The following is a 27,461-nucleotide window of genomic DNA, read 5'->3' as shown; positions in this document are numbered from 1 at the left end:
AAGGTTTGACTTATTATGGTACGTATGACTTGATTCAAATCGTGCCCGAAATTACCTTAATCAAGCATCGTAAATGCCGTTAAGAATTTTATATCATAAACTTAATCTTGGCACTTTGATTACAGTTATTTTAAATGTAGTTTAAAGAGAAAGTTACACTCCTGTGAATCGTTAAACATTTTTAAATAATTGGCCCTAACCTAATACGTCTCTGTACAAAATGTTCCGAAATTGCCAATAGATTTTACACCTTCTGTCATCAACTTTAAAGTTCAATTTAGTTTGTAATGTTAAAGTTGCATACAAGTATTGTAAGTCCATTTATGAAAAACACCTGATTTCCATTCGATTAAATTTCATGTCGCCGACAGAAGCTGTCATTACTAGCCTGATTGCTTCCAAGATACTCAAATGACGCGTTAATGAAAGGGTATAACTACCACTCATCTGTCATTGCATTTTATGCTAAAAACTCGTTGCGGTTGAAACTAATTTGCCTTAACGAGAACCTAAGTGTCGCTCGGAGCGAGTGTAGAGGTAACATGATTGGTCTGAAAGATCATAAATTGTCCCGTATTTAGTTAATTTGATAGATTGTTGGTTCGTTGATCTAATATTTATTAGATATGCGAAGCGGTTTTTGATATTATAATGGTATGCAGAATGACAGTGTTGTAAGTGCAGTAAGGCAGGCAGTGCATCGTCTCAACAACTAAACCTAAAATTTACTAAATTATTGCCTGAATATAAAGAAAACAAAACAAAGAATCATGTTATTAATCAAAATTAAATTACGAATATCTAAGTACAACTTCTATTACCACTTTTTATAGGAAATCATCAGATGATCCGGTATGAGTACAGTGTGAGGGAGTGTTGTTAGACTGAAACTGACTAAACCCACCATGTTCCTTCTTAAGCCCTGTATGTACCAGGGCCGACTTCCTTGACTACAAACTTGTAAAACCTTATCCTACTAATATTATAAACGCGAAAGTTTGTATGTATGGATGTATGGATGTTTGTTACTCTTTCACGCAAAAACTACTAAATGGATTTGAATGAAACTTTACCACAATATAGCTTATACATCAGAATAACACATAGGCTACAATTTGTAAACATATTGTTCGAAATACTAAACCTGCGCAGACGAAGTCGCGGGCACCAGCTAGTACGCATATAAAACTGTAATCCTACTAATATTATAAACGCGAAAGTTTGTATGTATGGATGTATGGATGTATGGATGTTTGTTACTCTTTCACGCAAAAACTACTAAATGGATTTGAATGAAACTTTACCACAATATAGCTTATACATCAGAATAACACATAGGCTACAATTTGTAAACATATTGTTCGAAATACTAAACCTGCGCAGACGAAGTCGCGGGCACCAGCTAGTACGCATATAAAACTGTAATTTCCCATAATCCCAATCTGTAATCAAACTCTAATCAACTTCACACGTTCTTGAAAGATAATTCGCATTTCCCAGCTTACATGTATAACCATAGTAGGTAACTACGCTTAGTTGAACCTGTTTAGTGCACCCAGTAACTGTATGACGCGTTAAGTCATATAATTACGTAATCCTTTGGAGAAGCTCCTTTGGAACGCTCGAGCTTAACCCGGAGTAGTTAGGTAGGTGTTCTAAAGCGCATAATGAAAATGCATCGTGTGTTTTTTGTTTTTTAAATCGTGTGTGTAAGTTGAAGTGTAATTTTATGCGGTGGGGATTTTGTAGTTAAGGGATTTTTATCTTAATTTTACTGCTAGCTTATTTTAGAACTAGCTTCTGTCCGAGGTTTCACCCGCGTCCCGGATGGTGACACAAACTTTTTATTCTAAGTCCTTCTCCCAGGTCTAAGATATTTCCCCTCTAATTTTTCAGATTAAACAGTTCAGCTATTCTTGAGTTATAAAATGTGTAACTAACACGACTTTCTTTTATATATTGTATATAGATTTTGATTATTTATTTACTGAATGGCATTTTTCTTAATATTACATATGTTTTGACCCCATTGGGGTGCGTAATTTTGAAGGGCCATAATAATAATAATAATCTTCCACGCCGATTTCGGCAACGGCGACCACTTCGACCCTAATGGCGTGCGTGTGCTCTCATGTGGCTGGAGTATCCAATTTTGTGCGTGAAAGTCCGCGCACACTGCGGACATGTCAGGGTACCAGCCACAAAGTTGTAGTTGATAGCTACAGGTGGTCGAGCTTTCAACTCATCTCGTTTGGCATCCAACTCAGAAAGCCGGCGTGCTTCAAAGTCAAAGACTTTGGCTTTAACGCGGCTTCTCCAGTCTCTGCGGTTGGATGCCAGATTCTCCCACTGAGACGGGTCAATGGAACAGCTTTTCATGTGGCGCTTCAGCACATCCTTGTATCGCAGCAGCTGTCCGCCACGTTTCCGCTTGCCCTCCTGCAACTCGGAGTAGAAGATGCGCTTGGCCACTCTAGTATCCGGCATGCGCAGTACATGCCCGCACCAACGAAGCTGTCTCCTCATGAGGTATGCTTCAATGCCACCTACATTGGCTTTCCTCAACACTTCTGTGTTACGCACACGATCAAACCAACGGATATTTAATATTTTGCGCAGACATTTGAGGTGGAAACGGTCTAGTTGCTTGATGTGGCGTCGGTACGGTGTCCAAGTTTCCGCTGAGTAGAGTATACAAGGCAACACAACTGCCATAGAGACCTTTGTGGATATCTTTAGGTCATGGGAGCTGAAGACCTTCTTGTCGAATTTGCCGAAAGCAGCGGCTGCAGCACCAATTCTGCTATTGATTTCGGCGTCAAGGTCGCACTTTGATGTTATAATGCTCCCCAAATATCGAAATTTATCGACCTGCTTCAGCACATCTTCACCAAGCATAATGGTCAGTTCTTGACGTCCGTGACTGTCTAAAGACATCACTTCTGTCTTTTTGATGCTGATTTTTAGACCAAATGTACAGCACTGCTTGTGAAGGTTCGTGACTAGCTGTTGCAGGACTTCAGGGGATTCAGCCACGAAACAGAGGTCATCTGCATACATAATGTCCTGTATATGTGCATAGGACACCTTTGTGGTCGCCTTGAGTCTATTCAGATTGAAAAGTTTGCCGTCAGTCCGATAACTAATACGAACTCCTTCAGGAGAAGAACTCAATACTTCCCGGACTACAACTGCGAAATATAATGCAAACAATGTAGGAGCCAGGACACAACCTTGCTTCACTCCACAGGTGACGGAGAAGAAGCTCGATTGGTCATCTTCAACCGCTACACAACATTGCATGTCATCGTGCAGGAGTCGCAGGAGTCTTATGAACTTCTCTGTACACCCCAACTTTCTCAGTACCTTCCAGAGGGCCTCGCGAGGGACGCAGTCAAAGGCTTTTTCCAGATCAATAAAGCAGAGATACAAGTGCTGTCCTTGCTCTCTACTTTTTTCCTGGAGTTGACGGACTGCGAATATTGCCTCACAAGTTCCTCTGTCTGGTCTGAAACCAAATTGGGTTTCCGGCAGAATCTTTTCAGAGAGGTTCCTGAGGCGGTTCAGAAGTACTCTGGCGAAGACTTTTCCAGAGACAGAGAGCAGTGAAATACCGCGGTAGGAACCACATTCCGACCGGTCGCCTTTGTTCTTATAGAGAGCCCTGACGCGTGATAACTTAAAAGTTTCAGGAACCTGTTCTTTCTCCCACATAAGCACAAACATTTCCCAGACGCGCGAATGCAGTTTCTCGCCGCCGTACTTCAGAAGTTCACCTGGTATAAGGTCTAGGCCAACCGCACGCTGATTTTGCTGTTGTTTGATGGCACAAAGCACCTCATGTTTAGACAAGGCATCATCCAATTCTTCTGCTATTTGAAGTTGAGGCAAACTGTCTATGTAGTGTAGATCGGCTGTTCGATCTACATTAAGTAGCTTATTGAAGTGTTCTGCCCAACGATCTAATACTTCATTTTTGCTTTTCAGCAGACTTTTACCATCCAGCGACTTCAGTGGTACCTTTATGAAGTTGGTGGTACCCAGGAGATTGCGGATTTCGCTATAGAAATCACCGAGCTGATTACTATCAGCAAGCCACTGGATGTATTGAGCCTTGTCTTGCCACCATTTATCTTTAGTGTGTCTCGTGAGTTTACGCAACTCACGGTCACTCTCTCTTATAAGTGCGCTGTTATTACTGCGCTTGAGAAGTTCTCGGTGTTTGGCAATAGCTTTAGAAAGAACTTCGTCGTTCTCATCAAACCAGTCTTGCTTGCGTTTATTTTTTAGACCTATGGCGTTAATGGCTACGTCAAGAATGGACGACGATAAAGCGTTCCAGTCTGCATCAATATCACCGGTATTTTGATGAGAGTGTATATCACATGCCAGCGTTTCAGCGTATTTGCTTCGGGGTACTCAAACATCCGGGATGTTTGAGTTTCTCAATGTTTATGTTCTGAGGATTTTTCCTGCTAGCCCTGAATGTTCGCCGAAGGCAAAGACGCAGTTTGGTGACAATTAGTCTATGGTCCGTCCAGCAATGAGCACCGCGCATAGCACGAGTGACTAGGACCTGAGAGATGTCTCGCTGCCTCGTGATGGCATAGTCAATGAGGTGCCAGTGCTTAGATCGTGGATGCATCCACGTAGTTTTGTGCTTAGCAGCAAGGCGAAACATGGTGTTTGTGATTGCAAGTTGGAATTGAGCACATAAACTAAGCAGCAACTGGCCATTAGAGTTGATGTTGCCTACCCCATGTCTACCCAAAACTTTAGGCCACGCTTCATAATCTCGACCAACTCTAGCATTGAAGTCCCCTAACAAGAGAATCTTTTCTCTATTCGGTATTTTATGGAGACATTGTGTAAGTTCTTCATAAAATTTATCCTTGATGTCGTCAGAACTACCTAGCGTCGGTGCATAGACACTGATAACATTAAGGAAATTGCCACCGTCTAAGTGAAGGCGCAATGTGGTTATACGGTCCGAGATGTGGATTGGACATTCTTGAAGTGTTTTCACAAGACTATTCTTGATCACAAAACCAACTCCCGACCTTCTTGGTTCTGTTGCAGCAGTGCCCTTCCAGTAGAAAATGTAGCCACCGCCATGCTCGACTAGCTCGCCCTCATCGGCAAGGTGGGTTTCGCTTACAGCAGCTATATCAATGTTGTAGCGGCGGAGTTCTCGAGCAACTATGGCCGTTTTTCGTTCTGGGCAGGCGTTTGTCTCCCGGTCGAGAAGGGTGCGAACATTCCATGCACCAAAAGTCAGTAAAGGTGTTTTGAGTTTATTACCATTGCGTCGACCACGAATAAAAAGATGCGGAAGCAGCCGTAGTTACTGCTATCCAAAGAGTGTTTGGGGTGAGCATTTTTTTAGGGCACCTTTTCTAGCCCCCTCCCAGGCTGAGCAAGGAAAGCAGTGCTCCCCTAAAAAGGGCTGCTTTGTCGCTCTGGGTGCTGCCGGATTCCCTCTCAAACTCAAACTCAAACTCAAAATTTTTTATTTCAAATAGGCCTATGAAAGCTCTTTCGAAACGTCAAAGTTAGGTGCACGGTTCCAAAGAGTTGGTCTCATGGAGAAGAACCGGCAAGAAACTCCATGGACACTCTTTTTAAAAGAAAATAAAAATAATTACAAACATACAGTTTTCTATCTAGTCCTGAGAATGTTATACAATCCAAATTGAGCTAAAAATGTATTAATAAATTATACAAAATAATTTTTGTGCAATCGTTACTGGAAAAATAATTTATACAATTCAAAGAAAAAATATATTGGGTGACCAAGTTATTATATAATACAATTTGGGGTCTTGCTGGCTTGGGCTTGGCTGGTCTGGGCGGAGGCACTCCCGTGCCCGTGGTCGCCGGGGAAGCCACATGTGCAGAGAAAAAGAAAAAACAATATTAATTTAACGCCAGGCATCACTGTCATTAATGTAATCCTGAATTTTATAATACGCCTTTTTAATCAAAATGTTTTTAACTACATTCTTAAACTTTTTATCCGTGAGATCAAGGATACATTTAGGTAGCTTGTTATAGAAACGTACACAATTCCCTAAGAACGACTTATTTGTTTTTGTTAGCCTAAACTTGGGAACCACTAATTTATGCTTGTTACGTGTATTCATCTGGTGAATGTCACTTTTGACTGTGAATTTATGGATGTTTTTGCGAACAAACATAATATTTTCAAAAATATACAAGGAAGGTAATGTAAGTATATTAATTTCCTTAAAGAATTCTCTAAGAGATTCGCGAGAGCCCATGCCATAGATCGCTCGGATCGCCCTTTTTTGCAAAACAAAAATTGATTGGACATCAGCCGCTGCCCCCCATAGCAAAATGCCATATGACATCACGCAATGGAAATAGGCGAAGTATACAAGCCTGGCCGTAGCTACATCGGTCAGTTGTCTGATTTTTCTGACTGCAAAAGCAGCAGAACCAAGTCGCCCTGATAGGGAGGATATATGGGGACCCCATTGCAATTTACTGTCAATGGTAATGCCCAGAAATACTGTACTGTTAATTAACTCTAATTTGCTCTTATCGAGCATTATATTTGTTTCAACCGCAGTGACGTTAGGCAAACAGAACTTAAGACATTTAGTCTTGGAAGCGTTTAATAATAAATTGTTGGCTGCGAACCATTTGGAGAGAATTTCTAGGCTTTCATTAATGTGACTAACATTGGGGTTCTTACGCTTAACTTTAAAGACAAGGGAAGTGTCATCCGCAAACAAAATAACATCCGAAATATCAGACAACACAAATGGAAGGTCATTTATATAAGCTAGGAACAGAAATGGACCCAGTATAGAGCCTTGAGGCACGCCCATTTTTACAACTGTCCCCGAAGATGTTGAGCCGCAGACATCCACTTTTTGCTGTCTGTTGGATAAATAAGACCGGACAAGTTCAAGAGATTTTCCACGAATGCCGTAGTGTCTCAGCTTAGAAATGAGTGTATCGTGGTCCACACAATCAAACGCCTTGGAGAGATCACAGAATATACCGACGGCATCCTGCGAACTCTCCCAGGCTTCCAAAATCTGAGTGACTAACCGCGCACTTGCGTCCGTAGTGGACCTACCCTTTGTAAAGCCGAATTGACGGTCGTGCAGTATATCTCTGTCCCCCCAGCTCAAAGAGAAAACGACCACGGCATGTACTCACACCCCCAGAGCCGCTAGTGTGCAGGTCTCAGACAAAGCTCAGGTTGCATCAGCCCGAACCTCTCTACCTCAACCTATCGCCACTAGTCTTCGCCAAATCGGGGTCCATTATACGGAAGCAGTCAGATGCGCAGGATATATTATAGTGCTCAAAACATACGCGCAAACGCAAGAGCACTCTCTCGTCTAACATCCCTTTATCTGATGGAACGGTGAACCGCTACGATCGGAGAGATGTTAGATGCAGCAGTTTGACATACGATAACACGATCCCTATCGCTGCCTCTAGGCCTTCCTGCGATGCCTCGGTGTCTTGCCACCAGTGGTGGTCTGCCATTTAGCCAAGACACAATTTCGGGGGATTTCCGATCAGGCTTGGAAGATGTTGTTACCAAGCGCCGGCGCCGACGGTAGCCGCCGCGCTAATGATGTCGCTCGCCGCCGTGCGACACTGTGCCCGACACTGTGGCGCCCTCCAGCGGACACACCAGGTACTGTGGAGAGCCTGCTCTCGCACACGTCCGGCACCAGCACACCGGCACAGTCCGGTCCAGGGCCATATTATACCAGTAAAATTACCAATGTATTTAGAATTTACACTTAAGAGTGCATTTGCTTAAACCTTTCTTACTTCAGCGTTATAGTTTTGAAAAAAAGTTTAGGAACCATATAGCATAAACACGTAGTTTCGCTTAGATTTTTTTGTTACAAAAAATATTTATAATCGCGCGTGACAGTTATAAAATGGCCAACATTATTCTGAATCCTTTATCAAAAGCTTATCTTTCAAATATATCGTGACTGCAACACATAAACACAAATAAATCTCGTAAAAGTTATTACTGTACTAAAGCTACTGTTGATAGTTAAGCATTCCAGTTTTTTAAGCCACAAGTGCTATTTTTACAGGGTGTTACAAAAGTTCCCACTCGTAAAAATAAATCTAAGTGAGTTCTGTAAATAAGAACTAAATTGTTATTATGACTCTTTGTTGTTCTACAAATTATGTATAAGTTAGTGCAGAATCCTGCATAGATTAAATTCATTGAAATACTTTGAATTTTTCCCCCCTGTTTCCAATTTATTTGGGGTCGACCCAATATGTTTTCACTGTCTTTCTGTTAGCCAACATAGTGATATTCACTAAGTAATACTTAAAATGTTTATATATTATGCTTTTATTCAGTAACCTTGACTAATTGCCACTGGTTTTCAAATATTTAAAGTGAGGGGCCATTATTTTAACCCCTTTTCAGTTTAGAGGTTCTTTTCTAACAGCCTGTATTTTATTTAAGCCAGCATAAACAATTGTAATAAAAAAGCACGTTGACGTATTTCAAAAGTGTGTAAGAAGTATTTATTTCATTAACAAATTGCATCAGTGCTTAAGCTTGCATAAATTAACTTAGTCATCGGGCTATTTACTATGTAAGTGGAACGGCTTTATATTGTACTTATCTTATGTCATCTGTGGTGTTTATATTGTTTACAAACATATTGTGTTTTTATATCATGTAAACCCTAGGTTCCGACTGTCAGTTGAACATCTTTGGTAGTCTTCACGGGTAGTCACATAGACATAACTTTGTTGAGGAGGTCACATAGGCACTCCTAGTAAAATACTGGTACTCAGCTACATCTGGTCTGACTGCAACATATTTGGGTAAAGAGTAGGCAGCTGAGATACAAATACATTATATTTTTGTCGCAGTAAACTTAAGCATACGCGACAGAGCGAATATATTGAGGTTGAGGTAAACAAATATAATTCAAAAGTCTATTTACTAAATAGACTTTTGAATTTTTCTAAATAGTATTTAGAAAAATTGCCTCTCAGAAACTTTAATATTAGGGCTCACAAATTAGCCAATTTGCTCACACGCTAAAAAATAAATACAAACACCCAACTTCACACAATACAATCGACTTGTAAAACACGACGCGTAAGTTCATAAACCACTAGTTAAAATAAACAGAAAAGCCTTCTAAAAATAAAAAAAGCCATTCATTCATTCGTGTCGTACAAACTCGTTGGGTTCAGCGCTTGGCCGAATGGCTGACAGTGGAAAACTATTCTAGGTCGCGGATAGGGTTACCATGTGAGAATTTGTCCTGAGATCTCTGGATTTTTGAAGTCTCCTCAGGATTGGGAGTGGAGATGTCATCATCATCCTCCGAACCTTTTCCCAATCATGTTGGGAGTGGAGATGTCAGGACTTTTAAATTTTTAATAAAAAATAGAATATAATTACCTATTTTTTTAAAGATGTATTTTAAAGCTGAGGCAGTTTTGTCATAGATTACTGTTTCAGTAAATGTATGCGTGATCTACAGCACTTGAGTGAGATCCGCAATCTAATATATAACTGACAACATAATAATAATAAAAAAGTATGTTTGATAACAATCTCAAACCGTAAAATATCTTTCATTTTTCTCAGACGGACTTTTTCCGGACTTTATCCCGAATTTTCTCCGTACTTTTTGAGTTGGTAACCCTAGTCGCGAATAAAACTGACCCAGTTACAAATGATCTGGCCGCACTGCCACTCGTAAGCTAACCAGAATAAAACACACCAAGTACCGGTTCCTATATGTTACCTTCCGTCATTGGTCACACTTCAACGGCTATAGTGATGGTCAATACACAGTGTCTTCTTTGTTAGATGGTCCTCTTTCGGTCATTTAATAGCTAGCTTTTGGTTAGACCATAACCTCTAAAATATACCTACAATAAAAATAGATGCTTTATCATAAAACGTCGAATAGTAAGCTTCTTGTAAACTTGCCCTTTAACTAGTGTGAGCTCGAAGATTTTCTGTCTATTTGAGTGCCTTGTCGAGATCGATTTACGAGTATATTGGTGTGACGAGAATTCGTTTATACCATCATTGTTCCGATGCTGTCTATCGTTAGATATGTGTACGAATCATACTTTTCTGTCATCATCATCACGTCATTCAATTCATGTTCTTTATTAGACGTATCATACTTCTTATTTGATTTAAAATCACTCACCATCTACAATAAAAACATTTGAACAAAAGCTCTCACCTTTAAGTACTGAACCGACCGACCTTTTAACCAAAAGGTCATTTTTAGTATAGCCATAAAATACCGATGCGTTTTTCAATATTAGAACCACGGAGAATGCCGCAGTACTTTCGGTCGCATAAAGTCGCCCTCGTAAACGAACACTGTTGTGCGCGTATGTACATTCAAGGTGTAGTTACTTTTATTGGCTGCTTTTATGCGACACCCTAATGAGTACAGTCGTGAACACTTTACGTTTTTCCGTCACTTGGTTAATTTGAGGTCTGAGTAAGGAGTATGGAAACTGTTGTTGTAAACGCTTTAGGTAATGGCGCTACGTAAGCTAATCAAGTGAGGTATTAACCAGTTAAGTAGGTTTTTGTTTTTATTTTAGCTTTTTACTTTATTGTAATCAGTTTCTGTATACTTTGCTGTATTTGCAAGAGTTGCCGCTGACTATGTGACTGATTTTGTTTCCAGGCGTATGTATGTACTTACATAGTTATAAGGAGACAATATGATGTTAAGATTATCGCCGATCAATCGTAATTAGAATGATCTACACTTAATATTGACTTCTATTTAATACAGCTTCAAATTCTCTTTGAACTAAAACCGAAAGAAGTTTTGTTTGTTTTGACTTGTCTTTATGAATGGGATATCACAGGTCGTGAATGCAAGCGTTTGGTTTGATGCAGCTTTACGACTCGAATGACGATTAAACTTTTGAGAGGTGAAAAGGCGATAAATAAATGTGAATTGAAATAAAATCTCAAGTTCTATGATACTGGCGTCTGCCAACGATGTTGGCTGTTAACAAAATATGAATAGTATTAAAATTATAATAAGTTTTCTATATATTTTTTTTTCTAAAGCTCAGTTTCAGACTCACTTTAAATCGATGTCACGATATTTATTTATTTTTGAAGTGTTTTAACTCTTAGGGAGCTCAAACATTTCCATTCCCACTATCGGAACTATCATCAGGGCAATAGCCTGCATTTTTTTAAATAAAGCTGTTACATAAGTACTTCGCTCACAACTGACCATATCAAAGTTAACCCAACACTTAATAACCTTATAAAAACTTGTAGCATTACCCACTAAAACTGCATGTATTGTCTCCATGGCTAAGTCCGCACAACTAGAGTGAACTAATTGCGAAGCCGCGCAACTGAGCGGGGTCCGACTACTACACTCTGTGTCAACGCTATTGACACAGAGGTTCCCACTGAGAACGTACTTACCTGAGTGTTTCTAATACTAGCAAGTATGTATGTGAAAGTTAAAAAGTACTTATATGGAATTTAAGGGCGAATGTTCTAGATGTTTGATAGAAAATATGGATTTGGTTCATCATCATCATCAGCCTATCGCAGTCCACTGCTGGACATACTATAGGCCTCTCCAAGTGCACGCCACTGAGATCGATTTTCGGCTTCTCGCATTCAGCTCCTGCCAGCCGTCTTGCGCAAGTCATCACTCCACCGTGCCTGAGATGGATTTGGTTACTATATACTAATATTTTAATCTGTAGAGTTTGTTTGCTTGTTTGCTTGAACGGGCTAATCTCAGAAATTAGTGGTCCGATTTGAAAAATTCTTTAGATAGGCCATCATTTATCGAGGAAGCATATAAGCTACTTACCTATAGAGTGAACTAATTGCGAAGCCGCGCAACTGAGCGGGGTCCAACTACTACACTCTGTGTCAACGCTATTGACACAGAGGTTCCCACTGAAAACCTACTTACCTGAGTGTTTCTGATACTAGCAAGTATGTAAGTGAAAGTTAAAAGTACCTATATGAAATTTTGGATAATGTTTGTTAGAAAAGGACATGCATTTATGTCAAATTCCTTACTCAACTTGTAAACAAATGATAATGTTAATAGAGACATGTAAAATATCTACGCATATTTATTTAATTTTCAAAAAATTCAAACTTTTTCATTAGAATTCATTGTCGTAACGACCGTATTAATTAATTTACACCAATACTTCTATTTTACGTCTATGAGATTTTAAGGTCCTAGTCGAAACTGTGAAAACAGATTCCTGAAATACTGAACTATACCCATAATACCTATACCTAACATATTTGGTACTATTTACGCAAAACTCAGCAAAATTTAATACTACTAGAAATAAATCGTTCACTGCACAATTACTCCGCAGGAAGAATTTGAACACTTGACACAGTTTTCGCAAATAGATTTTCTAGATTTGTGTTCTAGAGTTTCTAAAATTGTTTGATTACTTTGAAAGAAAATTTATCTGTTTGTAAATATTTGAACACAAACGAAATCTAAAGTAATAAAAAATCAGGTAGGCTCTGATTTAAAACTCGTTACGTCTGTTTTAGTTTATTTTGACGAACACTAATGGCCCTTTTTAGACTGATTTGAAAGCTAATTTCAAATTAAATAAAGAATGGAATTGGTGTTGTTCAGATTTTTTAAATGGGCCAGCTTTTGTTTGGTTTATTTTTTGTTCGAAATTGTAAAAAAAATATTTCTTGTATTCTTATTTTAAACTGAATTGTGTAAGCAAATTGTAAATTAATACAATCTTTATATAAAAGTAGATAACGTTACCGAAAACAGTAACCTACTAGAAAACTTCGAACATACACACAAATGGAATAAGGAACCCGCTTTTTATGTACCTAGATAAAAGTGTAAAACCCTCTAAACGAATCCCATAAAACAAAAAATATATATTTTAACTCTACATACCCCCAAATACGACCATCAAAAAGCCAATCCACGGCGGTTGTATTAATTATGAAGGCACGTGAAACGGAATGAACACCGCACGTTGTGACGTCATCCATAGAAATACTTACACACGGCTCAATTAATACCTGCCCCGACACAGCCCTCATCAAACCTCACACGAATATCTAATTTAATTTTACCAGAAAGCAATTTCATGTACAAGTAAAATTAAAGCACACATGTATGAGTCAATACGCGTTTGCAACGATCGACTGACAGCGTGTCACAGTGTAGAATTTCACAAAGAGTTTTCTGGGAACATGTTCAGTGTGACAAGATGCATTGAGGGAGTCATTTTAGTCTGTGTCATGAGATATGATATTACACTGCTAAGTAAATGGAAGTCTGCGTCAGGATCCGAAAGCTAACGAGTCCGTTAAAGATAAGACAGTTGACGGTGTTACTAATTTTGACATTCGTACCATGGTTTAATTGAATGCGGCTGTGGTTGTAAATGGTAGTGATTTTCATTTTGGCCTATTCATAATATTAATAGTTATTCCCGGTTTTGAGATTATTAAGAATTTGCCTTTGAATGGATTATCAGAGCTGGTAAATATACTAAGCTTCGTTATTATCGTCAGGTGGGTACTGATAATATTTCTAAAATAAGATTTTCTGGAACGAGAAGAAAAGTCGTGAGTTTCATTCCCAGAAATTGTAATTAATAATTGAAATTGTATTTAGCATGAAATGTCATACTAAATATGAAACCGAATTGTTGAAGATATTGAAATTACAAAATAATTATATTATTAAGTGGCTATTGATAAACACATTACGAGGAATCTTAATAACAGTATTCTTGAAGATAAGTAGGTGATGCGTCAAAATTCTTCAGCTAATATAAATTAGCATTGTAAAAATATTTTCTACTGAAATTCCATTGAGTAGACCGGGATTTTCCATTCAGTATGAAAGTAATCTTTCATTTTGACAGCTGAAGTGGTGTTTTATTTTTTTAAGAATAGACTAGTCTAGATATACGATGAAAACTTGCAGCAATAAATTCTTCAGTCACGTATTAATTTGTAAATGAATATTATGTACAAGTTTTTGGATTTGATTTCGGTGGATTGTTTACAGCTGTGCTTTTATTGAGTGTTATGATCATACTAGCTTCAGTCAGTGGTTTCACTAGAGTTCTATTGGAACTGCTTCGCATACCTAGATAAAAGATAGCCTGCAGCCTTTCGCGATAAATGGGCTATTTAACACAGATTATAAAGAAAGAGACACAGAGAGAAAGATTTTCAGAGTTCCTGAAAACCTTTCAAGCAAACACCTTGGCTTCAGTTTGTTAGTATGGATATGTACGTTTCATTGGATAAACCATTTCATACGAGTTTTTTAATTTACGTAAACATCTATATAGTACCTAAACACATAAGTACATGTAACTGTGTATTATGAAGTTTTTTTAAGAGGTCAATATAGTGGAACAGTCTTATTTCTAGCTATTTTGCGAGTTCGTGGGTATGCTTTTCGCACGTGTTTGTTACTGTATTTATTTGCAAATGGATCTAATGCAAATTCCTCCTGTATCGTTAGGAGGAATTCCGAGGACGGGACTGGGTTTTAGTTGAAATGCAGTTTCTAAAGTACTGGTTTGAAATCAAATGTAGACTTCTTTTGTTTTATCCATCATTGTATTGGCATGTGTTCGGTTGATGTTCTTACGTATTTACTGCCTAATTTCTAAATTATTTTCTAACTAAAAACAAATCTTCCGCTTTATTTTGAAACTAGCTATTTTACGAATAGTTTTGAATAAGGCTTTTATGATTGTCTCTGTGCAGGGGCTGCACAGGCTAAATCATCGATTAAATAGTTTTACTCTTAGCACCTTATTAAGCTTGACAGTTTAAGTCAAATTGTAAGTGCAGAACTTTGTAAACCTAATAAACTAAATCAAGATTTAATACCAGTATTGCAAAACATTTACTTGCCGCCTTGTATCAATAAGTCACTCAATAAATGTGCCGAGCGCCCACCTGTTCAATTGATTTCAAATAATACAAATAATAAGCAACCACAGTTTCGAATTAGGTCAGCTTAGATCTTAAAATAGACGTTGTTTTTATTTGTCATCAAAATAATTAAAGCTTTTGGTTTGGTTCTTTGAAAAAGTGTTGACATCAGAATATTTTAATGGATTAATGACGACACAAGAGAATTATGGGTTTACGGATGGCCTCTAACTTAAAATTATAACACGGCAGTGTAATTAAATACTGCATACTTTTAGGACTAAAGCTGCTACTGTGTCAAAGTTTCAAAATTCACACGAAGAGATTTAACCCAAACCTAGGAATTGCGCCCAAAACCTCGTGCATGGTAGTACGCTTGTGACTACTGCGACCAACAGAGTAGTTAGTGACAACTCTCTCATACAATAACCCCCATTAACAAAACAATTAAAAACCCCCAACGTACCAACTTCATACAACCCCGCATATTTATCTCCTAACCCTTCCAAGTAGCGTCCGTCTTAACAAACAAAGGCGTTGTTCCAGTACTTAGGCGGAATAAACACATTTGTCTTGGTCTAAAGCCCGAAACCCTTTGCGTGACATGCTAGGCGAGTAGCTATGTGGCCACGTCAGCTGTGCTCTGACGTGTATTTATAGCTGGTATGTTATGTCCTTTATAGCAGTGTTCCGAATACTTACGGGGTATGTCAAGAAGAAACGGTTTTTTAAGAAGTTGGTTTTTGGTTGCAAAATTTACTCATCCTTAACCGGCGCTATAGTTTTATCGAAATAAAATTAAAGGTTAACTGTTATACTGTACTATGTCGCACAGTATTTTTGCGCATTACAGTTTAAACATAGTTTAAAATTGTATAATTGATAATTATGGGAATTTTTAAATCACACATTTGTCTTGGTCTAAAGCCCGAAACCCTTTGCGTGACATGCTAGGCGAGTAGCTATGTGGCCACGTCAGCTGTGTTCTGACGTGTATTTATAGCTGCTATGTAATGACCTTTATAGCAGTGTTCCGAATACTTACGGGGTGTGTCAAGAAGGAACTATTTTTTAAGAAGTTGGTTTTTGGTTGCAAAACTTAATCATGCTTAACCTGCGCTATAGTTTTATCTAAATAAAATTAAAATTTCACTGTTATACTCTATTGTGTCTAATAGTGTTTTTGCGAGATACACTTTTCACAGTTCAAAATTGTAATACCTATATAATTGATCATCATGGGAATTTAAAAATAAACAAATTTGTCTTGGTCTAAAGCCCGAAACCCTTTGCGTGACATGCTAGGCGAGTAGCTATGTGGCCACGTCAGCTGTGTTCTGACGTGTATTTATAGCTGCTATGTAATGTCCTTTATAGTACTGTTCCGGATACTTGTGAAGAAGGAAGGTTTTTTTGAGAAGTTTTGACATTTGATTGAAAAATCTACACATGCATCTATACTAATATTATAAAGAGGAAAACTTTGTTTGTTTGGTTGTAATGAATAGGCTCAAAAACTACTGGACCGTTTTCAAAAATTCTTTCACCATTCGAAAGCTACATACATTATCCACGAGTAACATAGGCTATATTTTATCCCGGTACGGGCAGTAGTTACCACAGGACGCGGGTGAAACCGCGGGAAAACGGCTAGTTACTTATATACTAATGCATACTTTGCTCAAAATATAATTGAAATGACCGAGAACTTCACTGTTGCACCGTCTTTATTGTTTGCAATGGTATTTTTGTGTATACCAGTTATGATAATGTTCATAATTGTAAAATCGATCATCATGGATGGGAAAACTATGCAATCATTTTCATTAGAACGTGACAGCGACAATCTTAATTTCAACCTTATAAATAATAATAATCAACATACATGATTTAAGTCTTTAAGGTAATATTATCTCTCGGAGTTTATTTTTCTTTAGATCCAAGCCGCTTATAAAATTTCTTAAAGATTGTCCGTTCCTAAAATATTTTATGGGATATTTCCCAGCGCCTGGTTGACACTTCCCGGGACCCAAAGGCTGGCTTTTATTTCGGACAGAGGTTGAGCATTGCCATCCAACGTGGCAATGCTGCCAGTCTTTTGGGTACATTACCCAGTGACAGCGATGAGGAGCAATTTTTTGATGCACTGTATTAGTTTTAAGTTGTATACATATATTAGTTTTTTTTTTTTTTAATTAATGTAAATATTTTGTAAATAAACACATATTTAAGAGTTTTATGTTTGGAATGAAAAACAGACATTTAAAATATCACCACCCCAAACTATACATACGTCCAAACAGCAGTGACATCGAGTGTACCAAACAATCGCTTTGGAACCACAAACTATTTCAATTCCACAAGTTTTCACCCGCCATTTTTCATTCCTTCGAGGATTAGATGCTTTACTAAGTGTCAACTGTCGTACTAAAAGGTTAACAGTGTGAAAGTAAACGCTTAGAGTTAGTTCCTTGATAGATGAGAGCTAATTTAGTAGGTATTTGGGACATCGTTTAATTTGGAAAACATTAAACTATTTTTCTTGGGAATTTAGGAAAAAAAATGTTTGAAGGTTTGGGTACATGCATAGGTATAGATATTGAACAATATGAGTGGGGGAAATATAATTGATTTCGAAAGTAATTGTGTAAAAAAGTACCTATATTTTCCGGTGTTGTATATCTGTACCTGCCTTTACCTTTATTTACCTGAAAAATCATCATCCTCCGAGCCTTATCCCAACTATGCTGGGGTCGGTCGTATTTACCTGAAAAAAATATTTATTTTAATTTTGATATTTTTTTATTTGAAACAGGCTGAAAATATATTATGTTATAAATACATTCAGTAACAATGTGATTTTCTTTTGTTTCAGTTATATTCTTTGTACTGTATTCGTCGTGTACAGGGCAACAGATGCATTTGGTAAGTTCCTTCACAATTTACAAAAGGCGCTTTACATCTTCTTGGATAGACATCCAATAACAAGCCAACAGTCATTTGTTTAACTTCAAACTATGGCCTTAATGGCGCTTTCACATCGGCAGAATTTTCGCTTGGTTTTTCCGAAAGTATTGATCGGATGTCACGCGACCAATTTAAACGACGACACTTTAACTACTTAAAGGCGTCGATCAAAATGTATCGCTCATAAAAAAACCGAACGGAAAATCAGCTGGTGTGAAAACGCTGTCAGATCTTGACGTCAGTCATTCTAGGAAAATGTGCATTTTTGTCCAATATTGGTCATCGATCTATAGTCACATTTAAGGTGGGTACATTTGAAAGCATAAACATCTTAGTTAACACGAATTTCTTATCTATAGCTATTTGTCAAAGTGGAAGCAAACAAATAGCTGAATTAGTAACACCCCATCTACCAGCCGTGCTTCGTTTGAATGGTTCAAAAAGCCTACCTAAATATCCTAGAAAAATTAACTATATTGTTAGATTTATACGTTACATTGAAAATAGTTTATTGCATGTTTGTTGTGTAAATTGTTGTTGTATTTTGGTACCTAAAAATTATACAGTGTTTTTAACAATTAAATCGTAAAAAAACTTATTAAAATCTTATCGTCGCATCATCATGTCATATTTGAAATAATAATGAAGAAGTTTATATTTATTTTGTAGTTTATTTCTAATTTATCTATTTGTTACAAAGAGCTTTTAACAATTAGTACACAATTCAAGTCGACTAGCCCAATAAATCCAATCGTCTAAACGAAGCACAAAGACGTTCCTCACAGGCTGGTGTTTACACTTATCTTGATCACGCCCTAATGGTGACCGTCACGGGAGCTTTTTGGCGCCAATTGGTATAAAATACTCATATATAACACCGACTTACTAGCCGACTTTACTAGCCGTGTAGCGACGGCTTAAGAATACATGTGTCGCTACCCCCTTCTTCCAGTGGGTGTCGTAGAAGTCGACTAATGGAGTTAAAAATGCACCGACCACCAGTGCGAGAGAAGGAAAACTCGAAAAAAAACCCTCTATCAACCCGTCTGGCCAGCGTGATAGCAGTAGGCTAAATACCTCCATGAGCAGCACAAAAAAGCCACGGCCCCTAGTTCCCGGCAGTCCCGCTATTCCCGGTCACGGTGGCGACCGTGGTTACGGCGGGGCAGGGGGTGCGAAGAATCTCCGGGTTACGGGAGGCCACCAAACTAAACTGACTCTTGCGACGTACAACGGCCGCACGCTACGGCTTGACTCGCATCTGGCGCAACTCGAGGTGGAACTTGGGAAGATTAGGTGGCACATATTAGGGTTATGTGAAGTTCGAAGAGAGGGGGAGGACACCATAACCCTCGAATCAGGTCACCTAATGTACTTCCGAGAGGGAGACCAACAATCCCAAGGTGGCGTTGGGTTTCTGGTAAATAAGTCCCTAGCTGATAACGTTGTGGAGGTGTCTAGTGTGTCGAACAGGGTAGCGTACCTTATCATAAAGCTCACCGGCAGGTATAGCCTCAAGGTAGTGCAAGTGTACGCACCGACCTCGACACATTCAGACGATGAAGTGGAGGATATGTTTGATGATATATCAAGGGCCCTCCACTTCACTACAAACACCCATTACACCGTTGTCATGGGGGACTTTAACGCTAAAGTGGGAGTACAGATTTGCGGCGAATCGGCAGTAGGGTCCCATGGATTTGGAAGCAGGAATCATAGGGGGCAAATGCTCGTCAACTTCCTCGAGCGCGAGGGGCTCTTTTTGATGAACTCCTTTTTCAAAAAGCAGCCCCAAAGGAAGTGGACGTGGCAAAGCCCCGACACTATGACTAAAAATGAGATTGACTTCATCATGACGAACAAGAAGCATATATTCAGAGACGTCTCCGTGATCAATAGGTTTAATACCGGGAGCGATCACCGACTTGTCCGAGGCTCTCTGAATATCAACTTCAAGGCCGAACGTTTCCGTCTGATGAAGGCCAGGCTCCGACCAACACTGCTCCAAACCATGACAGGATCTGAAACGTTCCAGACAAATTTGGAGAACCGATTTGCCGCCGTGGAAACCACAACAGACGTTAACCAGAACCACGAATATGTGGTTCGGATCCTCAGGGAGGAAGGTTCGAGATTGTGTAACATGCAGCGTAAGGGCAAGAAATCAAAGCTTTCGGAAGAGACATTAGGGCTTATGAAGAAACGACGTGAAAACCCGTCACTTCGTCAGCTAAGCGGGCTCTAAACCAAGAGATCAACAAGCACGTACGACGTGACCTCCGGTGCTCCAATACTCTTGCTATTGAAAGAGCAATTGAGCTGAATCGGGGGTCAAAGGTGTTCGTACAATCTCTTGGAAGAAGCCACCTGACGAAGCTGACCACAACAAGTGGAGAAGTCGTTTCTTCGGTCCCGGCAGTCCTTTCGGAAGTGGAAAATTTCTATGGCCGGTTATACGCATCGCATGCATCTCGACCTGATCCCGGAAATGAGGATTCTAGAGCCACATTAACACGCCATTTCACCGAAGACCTGCCAGAAGTCAGCAGTGGCGAAATCGAGATCGCTCTGAGACAGCTCAAAAATGGAAAAGCCCCTGGCGAGGATGGCATTACAACAGAGCTTTTAAAAGCAGGAGGTAAGCCCGTACTGGGGGAGCTCCAGAAGCTTTTTAATGCCGTCCTGTTTGAAGGGAGAACTCCAGAGGCGTGGAGTAGGAGTGTTGTCGTCCTGTTCTTCAAAAAGGGAGACAAAACCCAGTTGAAGAACTATCGACCCATTTCCCTCCTAAGCCACGTATATAAGCTGTTCTCAAGAGTGATCACGAACCGACTTGCGCGAAGACTCGACGAATTCCAACCACCGGAGCAGGCTGGGTTTCGGAGCGGATACGGCACCATAGACCACATCCACACGGTGCGGCAGATTATACAGAAGACCGAAGAGTATAATCAGCCCCTGTGTCTAGCATTTGTGGACTATGAGAAGGCCTTTGACTCGGTTGAAATCTGGTCTGTTCTGGAGTCCCTGCAGCGTTGTCAAGTAGATTGGCGATACATCCAAGTGATGAGATGTCTATACGAAGCCGCTACAATGTCCGTCCAAGTACAGAATCAGCAAACAAGGCCCATACCGTTGCATCGAGGAGTGAGACAAGGGGATGTTATTTCCCCGAAACTGTTCACTAATGCAATGGAGGATATGTTCAAGACGCTGAACTGGAAAGGACGCGGCATCAACATCAATGGCGAACACATCTCTCACTTGAGATTTGCTGACGATATCGTCATCATGGCGGAAACGCTGCAGGACCTACAACAGATGCTGAACGACCTGGCTGAATCTTCTCTACGCATCGGCCTACGGATGAACTTGGACAAAACCAAGGTCATGTTCAATGAACATGTTCTACCGGAACCGATTGCGATACACGGCGCCATTCTCGAAGTTGTTCGGAAATATGTATACCTCGGGCAGACATTGCAGTTAGGTAGAAACAACTTTGAGGACGAGGTGAATAGGAGAATTCAGTTGGGTTGGGCTGCATTTGGGAAGCTACGTCGAGTCCTAACATCGTCGATCCCACAGTGCCTAAAGACAAAAGTCTTCAATCAGTGCGTCCTACCTGTCATGACTTACGGAGCCGAAACGTGGACACTGACGGTACGGCTGGTCCACAAGTTTAAAGTCGCTCAGCGGGCTATGGAAAGAGCTATGCTCGGCGTTTCTCTGAGGGATCGCATCAGGAATGAGGTAATCCGTCAGAGAACCAAGGTCATCGACATAGCCTACCGAATCAGCAAGCTGAAGTGGCAGTGGGCTGGCCATATTAGCCGAAGAACCGATAACCGTTGGGGTAAACGAGTTCTAGAGTGGAGACCGCGCCTCGGCAAACGTAGTGTAGGACGTCCTCAGGCACGGTGGAGTGATGACTTGCGCAAGACGGCTGGCAGAAGCTGGATGCGAGCAGCCGAAAATAGATCTCAGTGGCGTGCACTTGGAGAGGCCTATGTCCAGCAGTGGACTGCGATAGGCTGATGATGATGATAACACCGACTTAACATAAAGCATTCTTTCATTTGCTAGGTCGACAGACTAGACAATAAAGTTCTTTTGGTGACATTGTTGAACATTTTTGTGGAGTCTGATAAGAAGAATATACATTTTACTTAAACATTTAGTACCTACTAAAGTGCGTTTTAAAAGCTAGTTGCCGGTTGCAACTGCCGTCCTTACCTGCAGTGACTGCATTAAACCAGTCGATATCTAAAGACAATAGCACGTGCTGCTGCTGTTTCGATCCAAAACGGATTCATGTAAATACCCATATACAAACCAGTAGTGTAGCTGACGCCGATTTCTTGCAAAAGCGGCGTGTGCGGTCGGCAGTAGCAGCCGGCAGCTGGTATTCAAAACGTACCTTTAGGATAATTTTACTGATTTGATTTGATGACAAACCAATTTATAGGTTCGTAAAATGAACTAACGTGTACAATCTCCTTTTTCAGAAACAAAATTCAACTTACTACAACCACCAGCCGACAAAGCAGACCTCGTAGGAGAATCTTACAATGGCGACACATATTCCACTAGATTTGTCACGAAAACCGGCGTGGAGGTCAAAGACACAGACACTGGCCTCCTTGGAACCAAACTAGCGCCACCATTCATAGTCACAGCTATCTTCAAAATGTTCCACGGAAAATCATCATGTCTTTTTTCTATTAATCAGAATAATAGCATAGTCCTAAACTTGTGCCTTCGACCAGCAGACAAAAGTGTCTCTAGACTGAGTTTAACTTCAGATTTATTCACGCCGAAGGATTCAGTATATTTCCTATTCAATGACAATTTTGTAGACAAATGGATCAAAATTGTCGTGTATGTGAAAGATAATTCAGCATTACTGTTAGTGAATTGTAGCCAACAGCCAGAAAAGTTTGGGTTGGTTAGAAATAGTGAGCACAATGAATTTCTTTTGGACAATATAAATATCAAATTGGCTTACCCAGCGGAGAGTCGGAATCAATTTAAGGTAAGTTTCTACTGTTATTTTATAAATCTACTTATGAGTCTTTAAGAGCCCCTGCAAACTGCAAACTAAAAAGCCGGCTGATGTTTAGCTATCACTATACTGTGAATCCAATCATACTTTTCCGTCGTTCGGATACCCGATCGTTGCAATGTGCACACTACTATTCATTTTCATACTGATTTATGAGCTAGACCAAACTGTCGGCCGACCAAATGTTTGCAGTGGTGTGCGGGGCCTCTAAGACCTCTTTAACACGCAATATTGTTAAACATTTTTATTGATTTTAAATAAATGATAATATTTTTAGTTACATACATTTTGGTCTAGGAGTACGACTTTAATTTTGTACTACTTAAACAAACGTTTATTCCTAAGCTGTTTAATTATGAATAAGTTATTCGTCTTCACACTATCAATGGGGTCAGAGTTTCCTCATAGTAATTATACTGCATAAATAACTATGACTCACACGACGGGAAAGTTCAGATTCCTGATAATATTGTGATGTATGTGAGACTAGATAAGTCAAATAGGTCGAATTAGTATTTGTATTTAATGATTTGAAACAAGGTCTGTTCGCATACAAGTTATATTCTGCGATTATTCTTGTAAGTGTTCGGCGTAAGGCTACATTCATTTGTTTTTACAGTTTTACTTAGCTCGCTCTCGAGCTCGAGAGAGACATACCGTGAACGCTGGTAAAAGATTTTTTTTAACAATTCATACATTGTTTCAATATTGGTAGTCATGAATTTAAAACATATATTCATAATATACATAGGTATTAAAAAAAGTAGTACATCATGTAAGTGGCTATGAAGTGGCCTTAGGTGAACAACTGAATTGAGGAGGTCAGATAGGCAAAAGCTCCATGTGACCGTTACTCAGTTGCATACCTACAGGTAGACTGGAAGTCGACCCCAATGTAGCTGGGAAAACGCCAGGCAGATAATGGTTTGGTATTTGGGGAGTCACGTGATGATGATTAAAGTACTATATTTTCCACTGTACCTGCATAAAAACGCTACTCCCCTAGAAAGACAAAAATTTAATCTAATATAGAATTATATGACCTAAGACCTCTCATCCATATCACTGAACTTAAAAAAGGTATGGCAAGGCTTAAAGGTTATGTAAAAAATGTACAAAAAATATACATATTTTCGCAATTAATGTTCATATTAGATTCTAACGGTTTTACCCGCGTCATATGCGTGATAAAATCATGAATGAAGTACCAAGTACCTATATTAGACAGATAATATTTAGTATAAACATCCTTTATCGTTCAGCCTTATCTTTTTGCCTATTAGAAGCTCACAAGTAGGTGATAATTCAATAATTACCTAAGTAATAGTACATTGTAGGTATAGCTTTGCGAATTCGTTCACAAACAACTTTAATTTTGTCCCTATTTGAATACTTAACTTGGGTTATTACAAATCGTTTACTTTTAATTTAAAATATTAATCACCTTATAATATTCAAATCGAGATAGTTTTAAATAGATAGGTACTTTTTATTTATTTCTTGTTTTTTTGCCGCGTGGAATGCCTTGCGAAACGTACGAACGCTGTTATTGTACCCAAATATTATATTCATATTCTAATTCTAATATCATCATAAAACATAATATAAGTAGAATTTAGTACTATTCATACGAACACTCCTAAATTCTCTTCATTTACAATTACGTATCTAAATGACATCTCGTCGGTACAATGTTCTAGTTAAGGCTAAATAACATTGATTGTAAGCCGAATCCCCTCTAACTCCAGTTCAAATCCTGTGATACATACGACAGCTTAGTTCGTTAAACATCTGTTCAATCTCTAACATACACACAGTTGCATAAATATATATTACCATATGTTGTTCCTAGTTCCTACCTACAGTGTATGGAAATAGAGGTACCTCCTTAGTTTAGAGATCACAAGCATTGTGATACTAAGGAAATTTCAGCAGGTTATTTTCTTAATAAACCGCATCTAAATAATTTCGTTCGATAATGAGTTACGGTGTCAGGGACTGACAGACACACAGAACAAACTTATATAAAATTATACTATCCAGGCTTTAACACCACGCCCATGGTGCTTGCTAGTTTTACTCCATGGCCGTCCCAAGGAGGCCAGATGGAGAAAGACGAAGATTTCTTTTCTTACGGTCGCGAAGTTGCTGGAGTAATCTAGTGCTTTATAAGTGAAGGCTAGGTTTCTATTTTAACCCGCGCAAAACAAAACTCGTTCATTCAGAGAGATGTTACTACAAAAGTTTCTAACACAACAGAACATACACGAACCGTCCGTGTATCCTAAACAGAGTTCCATTACTAATGCGGCCAAAACCTAAATGTTAAATCAGGCGTTATTACTTAATTAAGCCGTGTTTCCTCCGTAACTTTAGAGCGTGTAACCAACAGGAACCACCATCGCCGCGAACTCAAATCTCTATGCGAAAAAGTTTGCCGACTGGTATCGTTACTCACACACACGATAAACACAAACATAAGGCTGCCCAAGTCTACCCATATCAGACTTTTTATAGGATAGATAAATATAATAATATTTAGATAATATTTTTGTTTGTTTTTGTAGGACTATCTAACTAGGAATGTAGACCGACTTTTTTTAGGACGAGAGCGTTGCACTATTTCTATCAATGTGTTCCTACAAAAAATCGGTTCCTGATTATTGGATGTGGGCGGGCAGACTAAACTTGACGCACACATATGACCTTTGAACGGCGCTGTAGTACCTTCGACAGAGGGGAAAGCACTGCAGTATCGTCTCCAATTGGTTCGATTCTCCAAGTCCGCAACATATGTTTCTGAATTATTGTTTATACAGTTTGTACAATTCGCATTCAATTTACTAGGATTTAGGTAAGTGTAATTAGATTTTAAGTTTGTTAGTCATGTGAGGGATGATGTTTTCACTTATAATACCACAAGAGCTTCAAAATTATCGGGTATTTCCCGATAGGTTCGTTGCAAACAAATGAAGGAGTCAAGTTTTTCAGGTTAAAAAATCACGAGCGCGAAGCGCGAGTGATTTTTCCTGAAAAACTTGACGACTTTATTTGTTTGCAGGGAACCTTGAGGGAAATGCCAGATAATTATGAAGCTCGTGTGGTATTCGGGAGATTATTTTTCCGTCCCAAATGTCGGCCACAACCTGTCAGTTTGACGTAGCAACGACCAGAGAAAATATTCAAAAAAAAATATCAGTATAATACCATGTAGGTTGTACCACGTGACGTCGAATGGTGCAATTCTATTGGTCGATATTTGGGTCGGAAAAATAATCACTGTTATTGTTTGTTTATGTTTTGTTTTGGTTGAGAGTTCTGAGATAATATTGCGACTATGTTCTACGAGTGGTAAAGGAGAAGTGTAATACTGATGGAATAAATAAAAGAAAAATATGCGAATTGGGAACCTCCTTCTTTTTAAAAAGTCGATAAAAAAAGAAGTTTTGCCACAATAGGGAATCGAGTCACAACCCACCCTTCTTATTACGCTACTGATAGTTTTAGGAGACAGACTTCTATAGTGAACAAATAGAATAAAACAGTCGATCGATAAAAAAAAAGAAATGATCCTATACAAAAAGGTTCTAACTCCTTTTCATGCCAGACACGTGTACAGCTTAAAAATTTTAATAACGAATATAAAAATTCCAAAATTAATTATGAAACACTGCCACGGAATGATACAACAAAGTTTAAAATTCGAAATTAGTATGCTCCTGTGGACGGAGAACGCGTGACGTTGGGCTTTTGTTTTCAATTTTGAAAAAAGAATGTCTACTAAAAAGGTTTGTGAGATAAGGTCTCATGCTTGTCTATTTATGGTCTAAACGGCCAGTATTTTCAGTTTGCACGTTTAGACATTACTTAATTTATTTTGATAATGAACAGTGATAAGTATGGTTTTATTTTTATATAATAATATAATCCATCAAAGTCAGTCGGTAATTTATCATTTTATTTTATCCATTCAATCAGAGCATGACCAGTTTCATACATTTTTTATCACTAACAAAATATTTCACCAGTTAATATTTAGAAATGGCTCCATAACAATAAAACAGTTTTTCATACCTGTGCCCAAAAAAGGTGAAACAGTCGTTAATATGAAAAGCCATAAAATCGCAGTCATCAAAAATGCAGTTTGACTATATGAAAGATAGGCCAGATAGACTGACATAAAAATTTTACAGCATTAGTGCACTGCATAAAGCTATGGAGTTTTAGTGCCGCTGAAACTAAGCTATAAAAACATTTGAATAACCATTAAAACCATTTTAGAAGTGTTATGTTTTTTAATAAAAAAAACTATAATATTTTCGTATGTGTAATTGATTATATCAAAATGTAAGCATCATATATTTGGCACTTTTGGTAGGTAACCAATAAAATATTCAAGTGATACCTAAGTACCTAATTTGGATTATTCGACTATAATATTTCAGTGAAAAAGCTCAC

General features: G+C 38.8%; 1 protein-coding gene across 4 annotated transcripts in view; it reads left to right on the top strand.

The window, feature by feature from the left end:
• Positions 1 to 27,461, top strand: part of LOC110371997 (collagen alpha-2(I) chain) — a 103,520-nt gene that overhangs the window by 43,830 nt on the left and 32,229 nt on the right. For all 4 annotated transcript variants that reach the window (XM_064036856.1, XM_064036854.1, XM_064036855.1 and 1 more), the window contains exons 2-3: positions 17,847 to 17,896; positions 22,447 to 22,973. In XM_064036856.1, the coding sequence (XP_063892926.1) occupies positions 17,847 to 17,896; positions 22,447 to 22,973 (577 nt within the window). The remainder of the gene's footprint in view (positions 1 to 17,846; positions 17,897 to 22,446; positions 22,974 to 27,461) is intronic.

This window comes from Helicoverpa armigera, chromosome 11 (assembly GCF_030705265.1).
Source record: "Helicoverpa armigera isolate CAAS_96S chromosome 11, ASM3070526v1, whole genome shotgun sequence".
Lineage (NCBI taxonomy): Eukaryota > Metazoa > Arthropoda > Insecta > Lepidoptera > Noctuidae > Helicoverpa > Helicoverpa armigera.
This window is presented reverse-complemented; position numbering and strand designations above follow the sequence as displayed.